Genomic DNA, 17,834 nt, shown 5'->3' on the forward strand with positions numbered 1-17,834 from the left:
GGCACCTAAAAGATCCTCATGTCTCTAGGAGACCTCTGAGCAAAATTAGGCAAAAGTTTCCCGCCCAAGTAGTTTCCAATGCCTCCGGTAGATGGGGAAGTATCGGGTACCACTGCCAGCCTCGCTGGCTGAACGGGGCTGATAGCGAGCACCAGTATCGGAAGGGTATGGCGATTGGTAGAATATCAAAGGGGGACGTACAATAGACTATTAGTCGCGGTGCATGGGGAAACCCACCCCCTTTAATAATAATAATAGGGGGCGCGGGGTAGCGTAGTTGGTTGAGTCACTATGCTAAAAACCGGAGGGTTGCGGGTTCGATTCCTGAAGAGGTCATTGGATATTTAAATCTCAGATCAATGATACATCTTCACGATAGCAGCTGAACATGCCAAACCGCAACGCCGACAGAAGTTTTGGTGTTTCACAAAATGTCATGACTCAGCTCGGTGCCGACGGAAATTTTGTTCAGACTCTGTGTACTCTACAGTTCCCTGAGACCCGTGCCCCCCCCCCCATATTGCTCTCCTTGGCGCATTTTGCGCTATGAACGAACTATGGAAATCCGGGAAGGCCAAGTGTGAACAGAAACAGATTCACGCCGCGAGTTTCATCAGCAGAACACACAAATGTGTTGCATTTACTCAGCGTGGGGGCATCTCAGAGTAAACTTTAGCGCGTGTTCTGAGCTGTCAGTTCCACGGATGTCCTTGCCTCGAAGTTTCTACTGAACTGCATTTCCTTGCGAGGTGGGAAAATCCCTGTAACAAATATTTTATGGTTCATCTATTATGAGAAGGTGTTTCGTGTTTCAAGCCTACAGTGTTCCCCTCTAAAGTTATAGGGAATTTAAACAACCAATTTGCATGTAGCCTCTAATGTTCTTGTTTCTCAGTACATGAATGTATTTGCTGTCAATTAGTTTTTGTGTAACTATTAACACCTATCATACATTTCTGTGAGGCGATTGCTTCCTGGTAGACTGCGTCTATAAACAGGTGAATAATATGCTCGTCATATTTATTCATAAAATAAATTAAGCCGAGTTACATACACGTTTCTATTTTTAGTTCCCGGAAGTGGCCGGGATAGCTCAGTCAGTATAGTCACTACGCTATGGGCTGGACGACCGAGGAATTGGTGGCACTTCTCTCCACAGAGTTCACCCCACTCACCCTCTCTTCCAGTGAGTACCGGGGTCTCTTTCTCCTGGGATGAAGTGACCTCAGTGCGAAGCTGACTACTGACCTCCAAACGCTGCGAACTTCAAGAGTACATGGAGCTTTACCTTCACACACGCGCTTTTTTATGGTGTGGTGCTTAATTAAGCAAAAGACAAATTGGTATATATATTCACGTCGTCACTTTTAGAGAGAGGTAGATGAAAGAGGCCTTGCAGAGTTTCCTGCTTTGTGTTTGTAGATCAGGCCACCCGACCTGCTTCAGGTAAATATGAACTTCCGAACCTAGGAGCGCTTCATGTTTGGTAGGGTTTCCTCCAACGTGAAATGGTATAAACCGCCAGGCACTTATCAGTTTCCGGCTGAACTGGTTCAAGCAGAAGGTGAAACATTACGGTCCAAGATACATAAACTTATTAATTCTGTTTGGAGCAAGATAGAATTGCCTGTGCAGTGGATCGAGTCTATTATTGTGCCAATTTCAAGATCAGCGATAAAGCTGACTGTAGTAATTATCGAGGGATATCACTGCTATCAACGTCATACAAACTATTGTCTAATTTCCTTGTCTCAGGATTAAGTCCATATATTGGGGATCATCAGTGTGGGTTTCGATGTAACAACTCAACTACTGATCAGATCGTTTGCATTCGTCAGATACTAGACACAAAGTGGAAGCACACGATCAGTGAGACAGTACATCAGCTATTCACAGACTTCAGCCAATTGACATTTCATATCGTGTCCTGGACTGCCGTAAGATGCAGGTAGGATATTCCTCCGAAAGGTAGATGGCCGCTGCCAGTTAACAACATGGTGTCAATTCAGAATCAGTCAACTTGACAAACTCCTTTCCTGCCTCCTGCTTTACTTACATTTCTACTTTCTTCTTTCACAATTTGGCTTCACTTACTTTCCCTTTCTATTGCGGACTCTACAGACTCCTGCTTCTCTTCCAGCAACGTCGAACGGTAGATGTCAGAGATTCGAAGACCGGATATTATGATTGGTGTTGACGTTATCTTCTTCAGTCCCTCCAAGAAGATATCTGGATATTCTCTGCAGATCTGTCGTTGCTACGCGTTATGCAGAGCCAGGAGGGCGGGATTACATTTGAGCATGAGCTCATCCAGTTGACGTCGCGGGCTCATTCCGAGGGTGTAAATCGGATGGAGCGTGAAGCTAACCACTCACCTCCGTCTGATACCGTTGATATTGTCACCTGTCACAGTGACTGAAGACGGGGTTCGGATTGGTAATCGGATTTATGAACCACCTACAGGTCATAATTACAATTAATTATTACAATGATCTTTATTTTCGGACTACAAAGCACTCCAAGTTGATCTCTTCAGTTTATTTTCACTAGTCCTCACGGATGTATAACACAGAAACTATAGACGTCTCACTAAATTACACACTCCCAATTTCGATGTAATAGAGCAGATGTAACGTCACACATTAAGTCTTCTAATTCTTCTTCTGGCCACATTGCTCTTCCCTGGAACTATCGAACTCAAAGCTAGTCCATCTGTTACTCACCTCTCCACTTTACGAATGACTTGTAACCGACCCTTATAAACCTTCAACGCAGATGTACAGAAAACTCGTCACATGGTCGCTATCCACTGTTGTGTGACGTCACCGCCTACTTGGAAGTGTGTTTACCGAGCCTTTCTACGAAGTGTTACATTCGTAATACTGTTTTAAGCATCTGTAATAAATATTATTCCAACATAAACATTTATAAAAATACCCATAATCATATAACAAATTAGAGCAAAATTGGGGCTTCTTTACCTTGGAAAAGACGTCAGCCCTCTCTCTACCATTTAACAGTAGAAGAATAAAGCTATCTTTAGGACCATTAACTCTATAAGAAGAAAATTTAAATATAAAACCTTAGCCCCTGACCCAGCCAATAAGAGCGGACATGTAAACTGTCATTCCAATGTCGTATAAGCAAGACTAACTGGAAGGATGCACGACCTGATTCTTTCATGGCGGCTGAAATCCTTCGAATCTTCTTGGGCAATCACCCCTTACCGGAGTTTTAGGGACAGTCTGTCCCCATTCCCTGATGACGAGGACAGATATTGTCCCCGAAACTTCGAAAATTTTTAACTAACTGACGCTGCTAATAGGCTAAGATTTCATCAACTTGGTAACATTTTCGGTGCTACGCTTAAAGGGCGTCCATCATACAAATAAGAATACAAATATAGGCACAGAACTAGGCCTGCTCAACGTATTCTAACAAGAGAACATTCGGCCACACAGAGCGCTAAGCTATGTTCGCTACGTACGCTACGTACGCTGTGTACACTCTGCAACGCAGCTAACATACGGAACATAGCGTACGTAGCGTACGGAAGTCTGTGTGGCCAGTCACACTGGCAATAAAGGGAGATATTTTTCTGCTCGTATAGCGAACATAGCGTACGTAGCGTGCGTCGCGTACGCGGGGCTCTGTGTGGCCGAACCTTAAAAGAAGCTTTACGAATATTTCAGACGACAAAGAAAATATTTTATATACGAGTAACCACTTCAGACAAGATATTACGTACAAAAATACGACAAAAAGGTGACTGCTTTAATGGCATATTGTCCCATGCCAAAATTCCTAGAAGCCTATATGACGTCATCGTAACGCGTTACAGATAACAGTCACTCCCATCCAGAAGCTAACTTTCAGTTACATCTGAACTCCATCACCAGGGCCCACTGCCCTGCTTACTGAGGCACAAAACCTTTGCTCCCTTCCGCTACGCTGCGGAATGAAGTCACCCACACCCATAAACTTCATCGGCCCCTTAAAGTGTACACCATCAGTTGCAATAGACTTATACGTAATATCCATTTTCCACCCGTGTCAGATGTGCAATCGTAGACCAGCCGAAAGGTGATACACCTTTGTTTCCAGAACACCTAGGGCTGCCTACCAAAAGACTACTCAGCACATCAAAATTTACTTACAACATAGAAACGGCTTGGACTGGCCGGGAGACACTAAGCAAAACAGAATAAATAAAGTGTAACATAAGAAAGTGAAGGGTTAAATTATATAACAAGATCTGAATTGGACAGACTTTTCAAATGACCAACGGACTGGAAACGACAATGAGTACTCTAGATGTGTGAGGCGCTAACAGCTCAGCGCGCGTGCGCGTAAAAAAGGAGTCCGTTCCAACCTGGCGCACTGTTTCTGTATACATACATGCATACTGTCACGTGTATGCGTGACTATAGACGGGGCTTGGTTTGGTGAAGATATTTATTGACAGCTTACAGGTCGTAATTACAAATAACTGTAACACTATCGCTATTTCCACCCTGTACAGTTCACTAGAGCACACGTTCAAGTGTTCTCAGTCTGTTGCTAAATGTTTCCTGGGAACTGCCTCAGCTGTGGCTATTCGTCTGCCTTTGGCGCAAGTCCTCTCTTCACATCCTTTCGTAGAAAACTGAATAAGATCGAAGTAAATTTTAATTTTTTTAATTCGCTTAGTGGGGGCTGGAGTCCAACTGGGTCCACTCGGCACGGCGGCCACTGATTGGCCTATTGTAGCCTGCCCCGGGTGATTATGATGATGGAGAATTTGGTGGAATGAAGATTGACAGGGGGAAACCGAAGTACTCCGAGAAAACCCGCCCCAGCGCCACTTTGTCCACCACAAATCTCACTTGACCAGACCCGGGATCGAACCCGGGCCGCAGAGGTGGGAAGCCAGCGACTAACCGCTTGAGCTATGGCGCGGCCATATAACGAAGCCAAAGCCAAAGCCAAAGCTACTTTACGACTGGCAGTTAACCGCCAATCAGTTCTTCTTGGGGTTAAACTCCTGAGACTCACGACCGGAGATCCTTTTTTTTTCAACTAAGCCCCTGTGGTAATAGTCCTTATATAGCATCCTCTCTGACGAGAAGACGAGTTAGTCTCTAATGAATAAGTCTGGCCTTTCGTCAAGGGTATATTTCTAACATATAACATGTTATTGAAAATTCTTCCTTTTGCACTGCAAACAAGTCCTCTGTCAGTACAGACCTTACAGAGCAGATCATGCCTGTCTTACTTATGCTACAACGGAAGTTTAGTTACTTGAAATGTTGGTCAAGTGAGATTTGTGGTGGACAAAGTGGCGCTGGGGCTGGTTTTCTTCGAGTTTCCCCTGCCAATCTTCATTCCACCAATTGCTCCACAATCACCCTCACCTATCATCTGTGGCTGGTACTGAAGTCGGCCCAGGAGTAGACTCAGCATCTAACAGAAATGAGTACAAGGAATCTTCCGGCTGACAACCTCACAGCCATCTGTGAGCCGACTGTCTAGAAAATGTGGGATCCTCGAAGTCTCAAAACCGTATGGGCCTCCACGGCCTGTCACAAGGATAGCTCTAACTCTACGTGCAGTAATGGCCTTTGTGAACGCCGGGAGGCAGTGGGAAATGCGCCTCGACCTGTGTCCGGAAGCCAATTGCCTGTATTTGTAGCGTGCATTTTCAGTGAAGTCGTGATTTAATGCACAGAAATGAAGCAATGAGCGGGTTACGTGTGGAAAGCGGTTATAGAGATGAGAACTGTATACAGGTCCAGTGCCTTGGTACATCTGCAGTGGCCTTTCCAGACCATTTAATTAACTTCGCTCTTAACAACTCTGCACTGCATATCCCTCCGCGCAGGCGCTCTGTAGCAATTCCACTCTGCCTCCGCTCACAGCTTTTGATACTGCAGCATTTCGAAACCCCTTCTCTCCTCGAATATTGTGAGTCGATGACCGAATGAGCTGCTCACCGTCAGCGTACAACAGTTGCAATCCTTGCAGATGGGTTACTCTTCATAGCATTGAAACATCTTTCTTGTCTGGCGCCATGTTGTGTGTTGAAAGTCTGAAATCAGGTTTATTAAGACTTTAGGCCTACATGTATCCTTACGTAATCTGGTTTCGTATTTCGGCTTGAAGGATTAATTCGTTTCGCCTCCGATAACGAGTCGATGCATGGGCGCCGGCACGAAAGGGGGGGGGGTCCTGGATCGCTGTAAAAATAAAGCAAAGTCAATATATTACACATGCATACAAAAATTATAATTTCTCGTTCAAATTTGTATTCTTACGTTCTGCATAATCTCGGGAGATCAGTCTTGAATGGCCTAAACATAAAGTTACAAGGATGCCCCACTCCCCCGCCCCCCATGACAGTACGAATCAGTGGAATTGTACAAGTCTACATATGGAATATTCAATTTTATAACTTGTGTTCGCATGTTAAAATGCCTCAAATTATGGGTACCATGCTGTAGGCATTCCTTGTAGAATTCACTGTAACGCTGCCTTTCCGAATTAATCGGCTTTACATCCGGGAAGGCCAGAATCTTCAAATCCACCGTCAATGAGTTTGTTTCACATTGCAGTGAGCTAGTTCAGTCTGCATTTCTGACGAACTTCGCCAACGCTGGCGAGGAATGATGAGGAAACGTCGGCAAATATTCACTTTCCTTTTGATACGCAATGTACTCCATTTCAGAAACGCTGTGATTAACTAATGTCTGTAAAGTACAGTACTGTAGTTTCTCGAGGTCATTGGATTTTTCCAATTGACCTAATCCTTCCAGACGCACTATGGCCCTGGGGTCGACTCAGCCTCTAACAGAAATGGGTACCAGGAATTAATTAAATAATTTTCCTGGGGAGTAAAGCACGGCCGGCGCGTAAGGCTGACAACCTCACCGCCATCTGTGAGCCGATTGTCTAGAAAATGTGGGACCCTCAACGTCTCACAACCCTATGGGCCTTCACGGCCTGTTACAGGGATAGTTTTACTTTTCCATTTACTGTAGTTTCTCATTTGACTCCAAAACATTAATTTCGACAGTATTGCGTTAAAAAGGAAACCTCACCAGCGTGTTCCTTTCTGTGTGTCGAGGTTCCAGAATTATCTCATTTCTGTGTTTCGCGAATACAGTAAAATGCAATAATTATTTTGACATTGCTCGACTTCTCCATTTTCTTCCATTCGTACGCTGTAATCCCCACCCTAGTTTCAACATGCAACCCCACAGTGTTCTGAACGTACTCAAGTTCAAGTTGAGAAGGAACCTTCGAGACAAACTATTCCCATCCTCGAGCAAGCGGTTGGTCCCTGGCTTCCCACCGCGGCGGCCCGGGTTAGATCCCGGGTCTGGTCAAGTGGGATTTGTAGTGGACAAAGTGGCGCTGGGGCAGGTTTTCTCCGAGTACTTCGGTTTCCCCTGTCAATCTTCATTCCACCAATTGCTCCACAATCACCCTCACCTATCATCTGGGGCTGGTACAATAGTACCCCACCCCACTAGCAATAAAAAAAGTCCATCCTCAGTCACGTTCTTCATAAACATTTCCGCCACGACCAAGCACCCTCATACAGGAACATTGCGTGAACGTGCATATTCGCAGCCTCTTCTTCATTTCTACCTTGACGAATTAGCTCTCAGGCCTGTTCCCGTGCAGAAAAAAATCCTGAAGTTATAAATCCCATTGACAGTTTGTAGGACTCCTTGGACGGATGATCAGTCGAACGCAAGACCGCTACATTCACAGGTCAACAAAACCATGAAGAAAACGCATGCCTCAAGTGGGTTCGATCCCACCATCCCAGTGATCGAGCGGGCGAAGACATTTCTTGCGTTGGACTACGCGATAGGCACAATCGCACCATTAGTAGTAGTAAAGAATTGTCACCAAACGCCGTGACTGCAAGGCCGAACGAAAGACCGGTATTTCTCGCTGTCCTTTCTCCACGCTGTTCAAACCGGCGCTTGGGCCCACCAAGGGACCATTTCCCCGGGGGTAAAGCGGCCAAATCGTGAAGCTGGCCACTCACCTCCAACTAGGGCCGTGGTCAAGGAAACGTGGATCTGTAAGTCACTCCCCAATACGTGCTTAATTAGTTAAGCGTAGGGACAACTTAAACTTTTGGCTTATATACATGCATCTGTGTGTGGAGACACTTTCGTCAATAAAGTTGTTTCAACAAAAAGAGAACACATGTTTTCCTTACGAATATTGGACACCTAGCATTCAAATTCACTTCCTTATAAAAACCGAGCGTAATCTGAAACTTGTTCTCTTTAGTCAAAATGTCCCAGTCATATTGTAGAAAACGGACATATCACTAAAAAAATATGGCTTAGAAATAAATATTGGATAAATTACTTTTTGTACCGTCCTTAAGCATTCATTGTCTGCTTAAGATACTATTTCACAGCAACACTACTGTCACAGAACGGCGCTCACTCAGTTGCACCAAGTTCGACTCCCTTTATAGGCATGTCAGCCATAAGGAAGGGCGCCCCTGTTCTCCCTGCTCAGCTGATCGGTTTCGCGAGCCCTCCATAAGCAGGGCGACACAATCACACAATGCTCACCTTCAGCTACAGTCCATACCACATTATTCCTGCTATTCCCTGCAGCTATATGAGTGTCTGTAAATTTCCTGCTAACTAACGGCACGAGACAGAAGACGTATCATACACAGCCTATAGAGCGATGGAAGGGAAATATGAGAAGCGTTCACTTTTGCACCAAGCTTCATAACGTGTACATGCCGCCAGGTGTAATTAAAACGGTGAAATCAAGGAGGGCGTCATGTAGCACGAATTGAAGAGAAGAGAAATGCATGCGAGATATTGGTGGGAACACCAGAAGGAACTAGACCATTAGGGAGAACAAGACGGAACTGGCTGGATAATATTGAAATGCCTCTTAGAGAGACAGGATGGGGTGGTATGGACTGGATAGATCTGGCTCAGGATAGGGACCAGTGGAGGGCTCCTTTGAAAACGGTAATGAAGTTTCGGGTTCCATACACTTCTGGAAAGTTCTTGAGTATCTGCACAACTGGCGGCTTCTCAAGAAGGGCTCAGCTCTATGGAGTTAGTTCGTTAGTTAGTTAGTTAGTTAGTTAGCTGAAGAATATCATGGAGCAATATAAAACGGAAGGAATTTACTTTCCTTTTTGGAATGGCCACGAAACTGATGAGGCTCAAGACCTTAGCTCTGCTGTCACTGATATTAGATTATGTCAGTCGCATGTACATACATTGAGGCATGATATTCAGTACACTAATATACTGGCCGAGCGTGTTGCTGTAGCGATGTAGAATTTAAGTTGTAAAGGGCCCTCTTCATCTGGGACACCGGCTATCGTGACTGAGGTCTTCCATTGTCTTCTTTAGTCCCTCCAGCAAAATTCCATGATGAGGCCTCGGTCAGGCCATGAATGCGTCCTTCCAAATATACGTGTATATCCAAGTTATTATACAGCAACTATCGCGCCAGTCCACTCTAAGAGTCTGCAGTACTCATAACGTCGGACAGTAGATTGCAGAAGGAAAGTATAGCTGACGATTGAAACGTATAAAATTTTAAAATTGTGCTTCTTGGAACAAGTGGAGCTGCATTTTGACTAGTGTTGAAGAAACTGACAGGGACGGCGCAAAATTCTCAAGGCCTTGAACAGCGGCTCCAGGACACATTTCCTTGATATTGCTGTTTGGTTGCAAGAAAAAAGAGACGTTCCTGATAATCACAGTGTCAGAAAATGAGGCAAGGACGTCTTGCATCTAGCAAGAATAAAGGAATTATATCAAATTATAATAGTCCATATTAAGTAACATATTTGTGCAGTCCGGAATCCATAGAGTGAGGTCTGAGTCCGTTCTTGGAACCCTGAACACATTAACAACCGAAAGTACGGTCGTCAGGGGTGTGATCCCGTGAGGCGTGTCTTTTTGTCGGCGGACTCCTCTACCTAATGCCTGCAGATTCTGTTCTAATATTTAATGTATTATGCCATGCAGATCCATTGCCAAGTAACAGCTGTGTAAACAGGCGAGGGCACAAAACAGGAGAATATAAGAGGCTTAAACTTGGCGGTGGTCAAGCTTACGACCGTTCAAGTGACTAAGCTGCCGTTGTAGCATAAGATACGTACGATAGGCATAATCTGCCTTACAAAGCCTGCACTGACAGAAAACTTATTTATAGTGCAAAAGGAAGAATTTTCAGTAACACGCTATATGTGCGATACGTACACTTGACGACAGGTCAAGCGTATTCATAAGAGACAAGCCCATCTTCTCGTCAGAGAGGGTGTTACAAAAAGCACAACAGATCATTGAAGGTCGCGGTGCAAGGGCCGGATTATTGTGGTCCATCCCTTACGCATTCATTCATGTGTAACAACCATTGCCACAAGGGTTCAGCAAAAAAATTAATCTCTAGTCGTGAGTTTCAAGAGACTTGGCTAAAAGAACTGACTGGCGGTAAACCGCTTGCCGTAAAGTAACTTTGACCTTGACTTTGGCTCTGACTTCGAGTCAGTTGAGAGATGTGAGAATCTGGTAGCTGAGGCCGGGGTCAGTTCGGAAACGCAGAGGAAGGGGAACTTCCGCTGTTGGAACTTGTGTGTGTGCTGTAGTTAGAGCGATCTCTGAAGTATGTAGTTGCGTGAGACTATTGTAATTATTTGTAGTTACGTTCTGTAAGTGTTACAGTAAGGTAGTCAGAGTAGTCGCCCGGGCGCTGGGATCGTGGGTTCACATCCCACTTAAGAAATGGATGTTTTGTATGTGTGTATGCGTTTAGTCTGTGTTTGTGTTGTCCTGTGTTTAGGTAGAGGCCTTACGACGAGCTGATCACTCGTCCAAAGAGTCCTACCGTCTGTGAAAAATTATTATGTAACTGAATTGGAGGCCAGGGCCGTGAATGGGCCGGAAAGCCAACGAAAAATGTGTTCAGTAAATCCGATTATCGCTCCAACCCCCGTCTATAGTCACTCCATCACGTGACAATATACGTAATAGCCCCCGTTTGGTTCGTGGTTCGCTAAACGATACGCGTAGTGCGTCGGATTAGAATCGTGTAATGACTTCTTAAAAATGAATTGGAAAGGATTTGAAAGGAAGCCGCCGTGGCATAATTAGATACAGTATCCGTCATTTGCTTGGAGGGACTGAAGAATCCCATGAGAATACTCAGTCAGTGTAACCGATTTCCAGGCCGAAACCCGCACAAAATATGGTCCGCTTAGATTGCAGGAGATTTATCGGCAGAACCAGTGTGGCTGGTCGCAGATCTGCAGGAAGAGAGCCAAGCTGTACAGCTCATAAGCAAACAAAGTCTCTTGCAGCTGCTGCATCAGAGTTCGGTGTTCTGCACGTCTTCCTATCCGAGAAGACCGCCATTTTGAGAACCCCAAATATCAAATTCCGTAACTTCACTGCCTTTCAATTCCAGTCTAACCAAATGGTTTCTTGCCAGTTTGGAATGAAGCTTCCTGAATTTGGTCAGTTCGTGCGTCAAGAGACAGCCTTCAGTGCTACTCGACCTACGTTTCAGACCTCATCATCTTTCCTTATATTGTAATATTCAACTACTTATTTCCTAATTTCTTATCAGATTTTCTTTCGAATTCTCTACACACGAGAGTACAACGCCCTTAACAATAAAAAGAAAGCGCTTTGCAACGAAAGCAACTCATTCACGATGAAACGTGCCGAGATAAAACGAGTTATGTCACACATTGCACAGAATGTTGCACAGTCAGAGTGACATGGGAGAAAAATACCCAACTACGAAAATAATATGAATGCTCTCCAATAAATCCCAGTACCTCGCTAAATAACATGGTCGCTTCAACAGCTACGCACAAATTACTGAAATCCATGGCGTGTTACAGAATTACAACAATTGCAAGAATGGTAACCGTAGCAACTGCGAAAGAAGAAAAGTCCCAATGTCGCAACAGTAAGAGAGATTCTCGGAAGGCTATAGCTAATAATTTGCACGTAAATAGAGGTGAAAGTAGGCCGGTATGGAAATTCTTGCAGTCCCATGGCTTCTGAAGTACTGACACACAACATGTGTCTCAGCTGCTGCTCCGAGAATTTTGTAACACATAGGGGAATATTGAGATGCACGTCAAGTGAAGAAACTGCACGCTAATTTGGAGGGTGCGCCGAGTAAGATGTGCGTCAACAAATTCATATTCAGACAAGAAGAATATTTCTCTTGTCATCAGTTGAACTTAACTGTAAAAACGAAGCATAGTTCATTCTTGTTTCGTGCAACGTACACAATAAATAAATAAATAAATATGCTCAAGCTTTGGTCTCTGAAATATTTTAAGTAATTTTAAATACAAATTCATTTATTTAAAAACAATTATAATGAACGGATTTTAAAGCGTATCAAATTATAAACAAAATTCTTCACATGTAAGTAGCTCGTATACAGACATAAAATCGAAATTGCATTTCCTTATAGTAGAATTAAATTGAAGTAATGAAAACTGTAAGGAAACCCGTAACATTTACTGGCTTAAAATTAATTTCCAACTTTCCGTGTCTCATATTTAAAATATTCACCAGGAATTAAAATTGAATATCTTCATATGTAGCCCAATTTTTTTTAAAGTTCATCACCGAACTTTAAAAGCTTAGGTTCTTCTTCGGAAGTTTCCGAATCTCGGTGACTGCATAAGTTATACTTGTTAGAGTTGCTCGTGATTTACCTCAGTACTTCCTGACAAACTGTACGATTGTGCCTTGTTTAGGCTACGTGTGCTGCCTTCCAAATGCTTCCCACTTCTCCATCCTACCTCTCTTATGCTACACAACTTAGATACCGACACGTCATTAAGTAACGCACAACCGTGAATTCCATCAGCTCTTTCGCAAATCATTTTGTGGCCTTCTGAAAGTGGGTATAAGGGGTGAGAACTGGCCACTAGGTTCTGCAGACGTAAAAAACATGAAAAAATAGAAAATTAGAAAGGAAAGACAGCGTTACCGGAGACTAGAAATGAGCTTGTAGTAAATGAAGCGAACGCTGTACCGGATAGACCCCCCCCCCCGCCCTCTGGGTCTCAAGGAAAGGCAACTCGGGTGTCAGCAATGTCTTTCACCAGCCAGAGCATTACTGCACGCAGTTCTAACGATGCTTTCAGCGGCGCAAACTGTAGCGCCGACTGGCAAGGTGATTCCGGAAACAGTATGGAGGGAAACCGTAAGAGCCTTCGGTCACGATTGCAAGTCCTCGGGCACTGGGCAAGAAGGAAACTATTGCAAGGTGCACTCTGGCTTCTGGTTACTTAAGTCAGAGCTAAGAAACTAGCATCCAGTAAGCACGCTCACAATGCCATCAGTTTTGTGTACATAGAGCCCCTTCCATGCAGCAGAAGATAATCCTCGACCCTTCAAAGCTCAGTGATTACAACTCCTAAATAAGCAACCTGCTTTAACTTACTAAGCTCTGCATTCTGCCCGCATATTGCATTTGGGTGTTTCATACGGTAGAGGTAAAAGGTAAAGTTATCCCTAAGCAATACGCCATGAAGACGTACGGGGGATAACTGTTGCTTATTGCGATGGAGATCCAATGTATTTTATTTGAGGTAGGAACTGGATTTTAAGATTTGTCAGACGAACATCGTGACTGAATGACTAAGTCGATGGGTAGTTTCTACTCTGTGAAACTGATCCAGCTTACCGTTTCAAGCCTGAAATTCAACTGAATAATATTTACAAATATTTGTCTGACTCCTTCGTCTGTCTGAAGACAGGAAACGGAAGGAAACTCCACAGAACTGGTTCCTTGTCGACAGTTCGACTATGACTTGGTTAGTCGGCCTGGAGGTGAATGGGCAAGGAATTGTCACGTGCTTGACTCACAATCCATAAGCACGGGCCACTGCAAAGAAGTGATCCTGAAACTTACTTCCTGGCCACGTGGAAAGTTATTTGAGAAGTTAAACTGTTCATTAGACTTGACTGTTTAAGTAATAGCTTTAATTATGTTTGACTACAGTTCTGAGAACGGAAGGTCAGCAAAGCAGAGTATTCTTAGATGTCTGTGTCCAGCCGTAAGCAGAAACTGGTCGCTCATTTCTCAACGCTCGCAAAGTGCCAAACCAGTGCTTAAGGCGCTGGGATAACTCACTGAGCTGCCCGGTATCTACGCTCCACACACTGACATGCAGACACGCGCAGAACGGCTGAAGGGATCGCAAGAAGCCAAGGACACAGAGTAGCGCTTGCGCAATACTGACGTTGCGAACACAGAGTTTAAACCTGAGAACCTTAAGACTCTCACGTGCTGGAGTTATTAGAGAGCGGTTTCGTATTTATAATCGGATTTATTTGACTGTTGTACAACTCGTGACTACACTTTACAAATCACTATCACACACAGACTAGTGGTCCTCAGTCACGGTCTTCACGCCGCTGCTTGGTAGCGGCTTCTAACGGTGGACTTTCCTCTACTCCCGGGCTCACGTCTGTTGGCCATCTCACACCAACCTCCTCCTCCTCCTCTGAATGCCGAGGTCACGGAACTTCTCGTCAGTAACCCGATGGAACGTTCCCACAGAGACTGGCCTGTGGCAGGTACAGGGCAGTGAATGTCAGTCTGAGATGCACGGCAGGGCGCGCGCTGCAACCCGCCAAGTAAGGTGCACGCTCGTATAGTTCAGTCAATATATTGCAGGCTTCCCCAGAGTGTAGCTCAAGCGACACAGTGTTATGCTACCTGCGGAGGAGTTTGAAATTAGAAAATGTCTTTTAACCTTTTCCCAGGCAATGGCGCAGTAAGCTCAGAAGGAATTCTACACGTTTTCTGGCAAATCATGGAAAGGAAACTGCCCCCCCCTTCCAAATCACCAAGTAACCATACCACAAATCCTTACTGATAGCGGCAGTGCTTTGCTGGGACTTAAATGGCTTCGCTGACGATTGCGGAAGTGTTGTAGTGCACGACCTGTAAATGTGAAGGCGCCAGCAGTCTCTCCTTCCTGATGTTTCACATTTCGCATTCCTGGTCTTACAGTTTGTGTATGTTACTCAGGATGCAGGCGGTACGTTACTCCGAAACATGGTTAAATTTCTACCAGACTACACGGCATCACATCCTATCTTCATAGCCGCCCCCGTGAGAACCTCACATCTCACAGAGCATAGAGTGACTGCTACAGTCGAAAATCTCTTGGCTTTTATTCCGGATAATGTGGGCTCGAACCTGTCCTGATGCCGGCTATCGTAACTGAGGTATTTCGTGGTTTTCCCCATCCATCCAGGCACATTGCAGGATAGTGCCTCCGTTAGATCCTCCATGTCCTTCCAAATTCCTTTCATATTGGTCACCCCTGAAGCAAAACCCGCGCACAGGCGGATAACCGAACCTCTCCTGGGCTGTTTAAGGACTCTCTCAGTGCCTGGTTGTTGCTGTGTCGAATGCTGAAAGAGGAACTGAAAAATATTTGAAAGACAGCGGTTTGTGGTCTAATCGAGACAATCTCCCGACATTTGCATGGGGGGACTGAGGAATACCGCGAAAACTTCAGTAAAGATGGCCAGTGTTCGGTCCGAGACTCGAATCGAATACCCCTAGAGAGATACTGCAAAGGTAACCTGCTCGTTGCAATACTTTGCAATGGAAATGAGTGAGTGGATATTTTGACTACTCACGTGGCACTGCTTTGTTTCCTAGTTCGCCGTACGTGCTGTAAGCAAGGCACAGGTAAACAGGCTGTTAAAATAAGCAAGGAGTGTTCACCAAAATGCGTATGTTTCGTGGTGCGCCTGCTGTATTAGAAAGTAGGCAACTACTTGACTGAAACGAGGGAGCGTCCGTTCAGGCATGTGACGCAAAACATGGCAGTCCTGTTTGAGAGCAATGTCGTGAGGACTAACAGCTGACGTGCCAGACGTTGCGCAGCAGTGGTTTGCGCGTATAACAAACCAAAACTTACGGTGAAACCCTTTTTAGAATTGATCACTGCAGAAACATAGATACAGAGACATTGCATACAGCCTTCAGTGAGTTACCCTGTGCTGCTTGGCCGCGCCATAGCTCAAGCCGTTAGTCGCTGGCTTCCCACCGCGGCGGACCGGGTTCGATCCCGGTTCTGGTCAAGTGGGATTTGTGGTGGACAAAGTGGCGCTGGGGCAGGTTTTCTCCGCGTACTTCGGTTTCCCCTTGCCAATCTTCATTCCAGCAGTTGCTCCACAATCACCCTCACCTAGCATCTGGGGCTGGTACAATAGGCCAGAAGTGGCCGCAGTACAACGGACTTAGTCCCACCCCACTAGCAATAAAAACAATTACGTCAGGAGAGAAGCGGGAGGCAAAAGGTGCCTGGTTCTGAGTCTCTTGGGGACCGTTGAAAGAAATGAGCCGCTTTTGTTACCAAAAAGTGGAATCCTAGTTCTCCTCGGAGGGTTGGGCACCCCTGAAAGGATAGAAGAGGGATGATTTTCCTTCCTTTTACTCAGAGCCGTTATGAAGCCATCCGCCACGTGGTTGCCGCCGAAAGCTGTGTCCCGACGCAAGGCCTGGTCCATGAGGCGCCCCACCAGAGAGACAGCCGTAGTTGGACAGCCGCCATTACTACCCGTAACATGTGACCTTACTTAGGTCGCGGGTGCCCTCACCTAATTACGTGATTACAGTACATTAAAAGAAAATGAATTTTGCACTGTTTACAAGTTTTGAAGAAGATCAGTTCATTAATAAGTTGTTATTTGTATATTTTCTCTGCTATGTATCAGGTTTGGTTGTCTAAGTACGGCATTAAGAGCGCAAGGTGTCTGCCTAGGTAGAGGCCTGCCTCGAACTGCTGTCTCTCTGTCGCGGTAAGGGTTTCTAACGCAGATATTCTTCTGTGCAGGGCGACTGGCTGTCATCGTGGTCGGGCTCTTCACCTTGGCGATGGGCATCATACTGTCCTCCATACCGTGGCTTGACTACATCATACTGAAGGTGAGTAGCAGCTGAACTACGGCTGAAAACTGGAAACAGACGAAAATAACATAAACTGCACATACGAGATTTCTTAGAGCACTGCAAGGAGCAGTTTTACGGGACGGTACAAGAGGTGTGCTGCCAACTGTCGCTGCATTGTAAGTAGAGTAGTAAAAGTAGCGAGTTAAATTGGGAACAACATGGAGGACAGTAACTGCCGAAATTAGCGTACTTATCTCGAAGGATACTATGGCGTGGGAAGACCTAGAAATAGAAGGAATGATCATTTTGTAACTTGTGAACATGTCAGTGTGTTTATAGCACAGGAGGAGGAGGGGTATACCTTGTTCTGCTCTCACACACGCAGAGAGTTTCAACGCAACTTTTCCTTAACTTCCTTCAAATTGCTCTTCGTTAAACAAAGTTGTAGTTAGGTAGCGACATCTGTCACGTGTAACGGTGGTCTAATCGGCCTCCGTAGTCTAGAGGTAACGTTCCCACCTCATGACTCGTAGTACGCGGGTTCAAATACCCGGCGGAGGTCGTCGAATTTTTAAGGGCGGAAAAATTCAGGGAACAAGTCCTCCGGGAGGGACCTTAAGCTGNTATAAGTTACACCATTCACATAAATTCTTTGCTCACAGAATTTATTACTTTATTCATTAAGCAGCATTTACAGCGAGAGGCCATGATGCAACTTTTCTTTATATGGAGGGGTAGTTTGGACGATGTATGTATGCAGTGGTGAGAGAGAGAGAGTGTTGGAAAATAACAAAATCGAAAACAAATAAATATGTAAGATAGCAAGGAAAGAAGATATGAAAGAATTAAAGTTTTGGGGTTTTCGGACTTTATCCATCGTCCTGGTTTTAAGGTAA

The 17,834-nt window shown here is 44.9% G+C and overlaps 1 protein-coding gene across 3 annotated transcripts in view; it reads left to right on the top strand.

Annotated features, from left to right (window-relative positions):
* LOC111867788 (scavenger receptor class B member 1) overlaps positions 1 to 17,834 on the top strand; it is a 103,372-nt gene that overhangs the window by 58,281 nt on the left and 27,257 nt on the right. For all 3 annotated transcript variants that reach the window (XM_023857941.2, XM_023857939.1, XM_023857940.1), the window contains exon 3: positions 16,883 to 16,974. In XM_023857941.2, the coding sequence (XP_023713709.1) occupies positions 16,883 to 16,974 (92 nt within the window). The remainder of the gene's footprint in view (positions 1 to 16,882; positions 16,975 to 17,834) is intronic.

Source organism: Cryptotermes secundus, unplaced genomic scaffold (genome assembly GCF_002891405.2).
Source record: "Cryptotermes secundus unplaced genomic scaffold, Csec_1.0 scaffold195, whole genome shotgun sequence".
NCBI lineage: Eukaryota > Metazoa > Arthropoda > Insecta > Blattodea > Kalotermitidae > Cryptotermes > Cryptotermes secundus.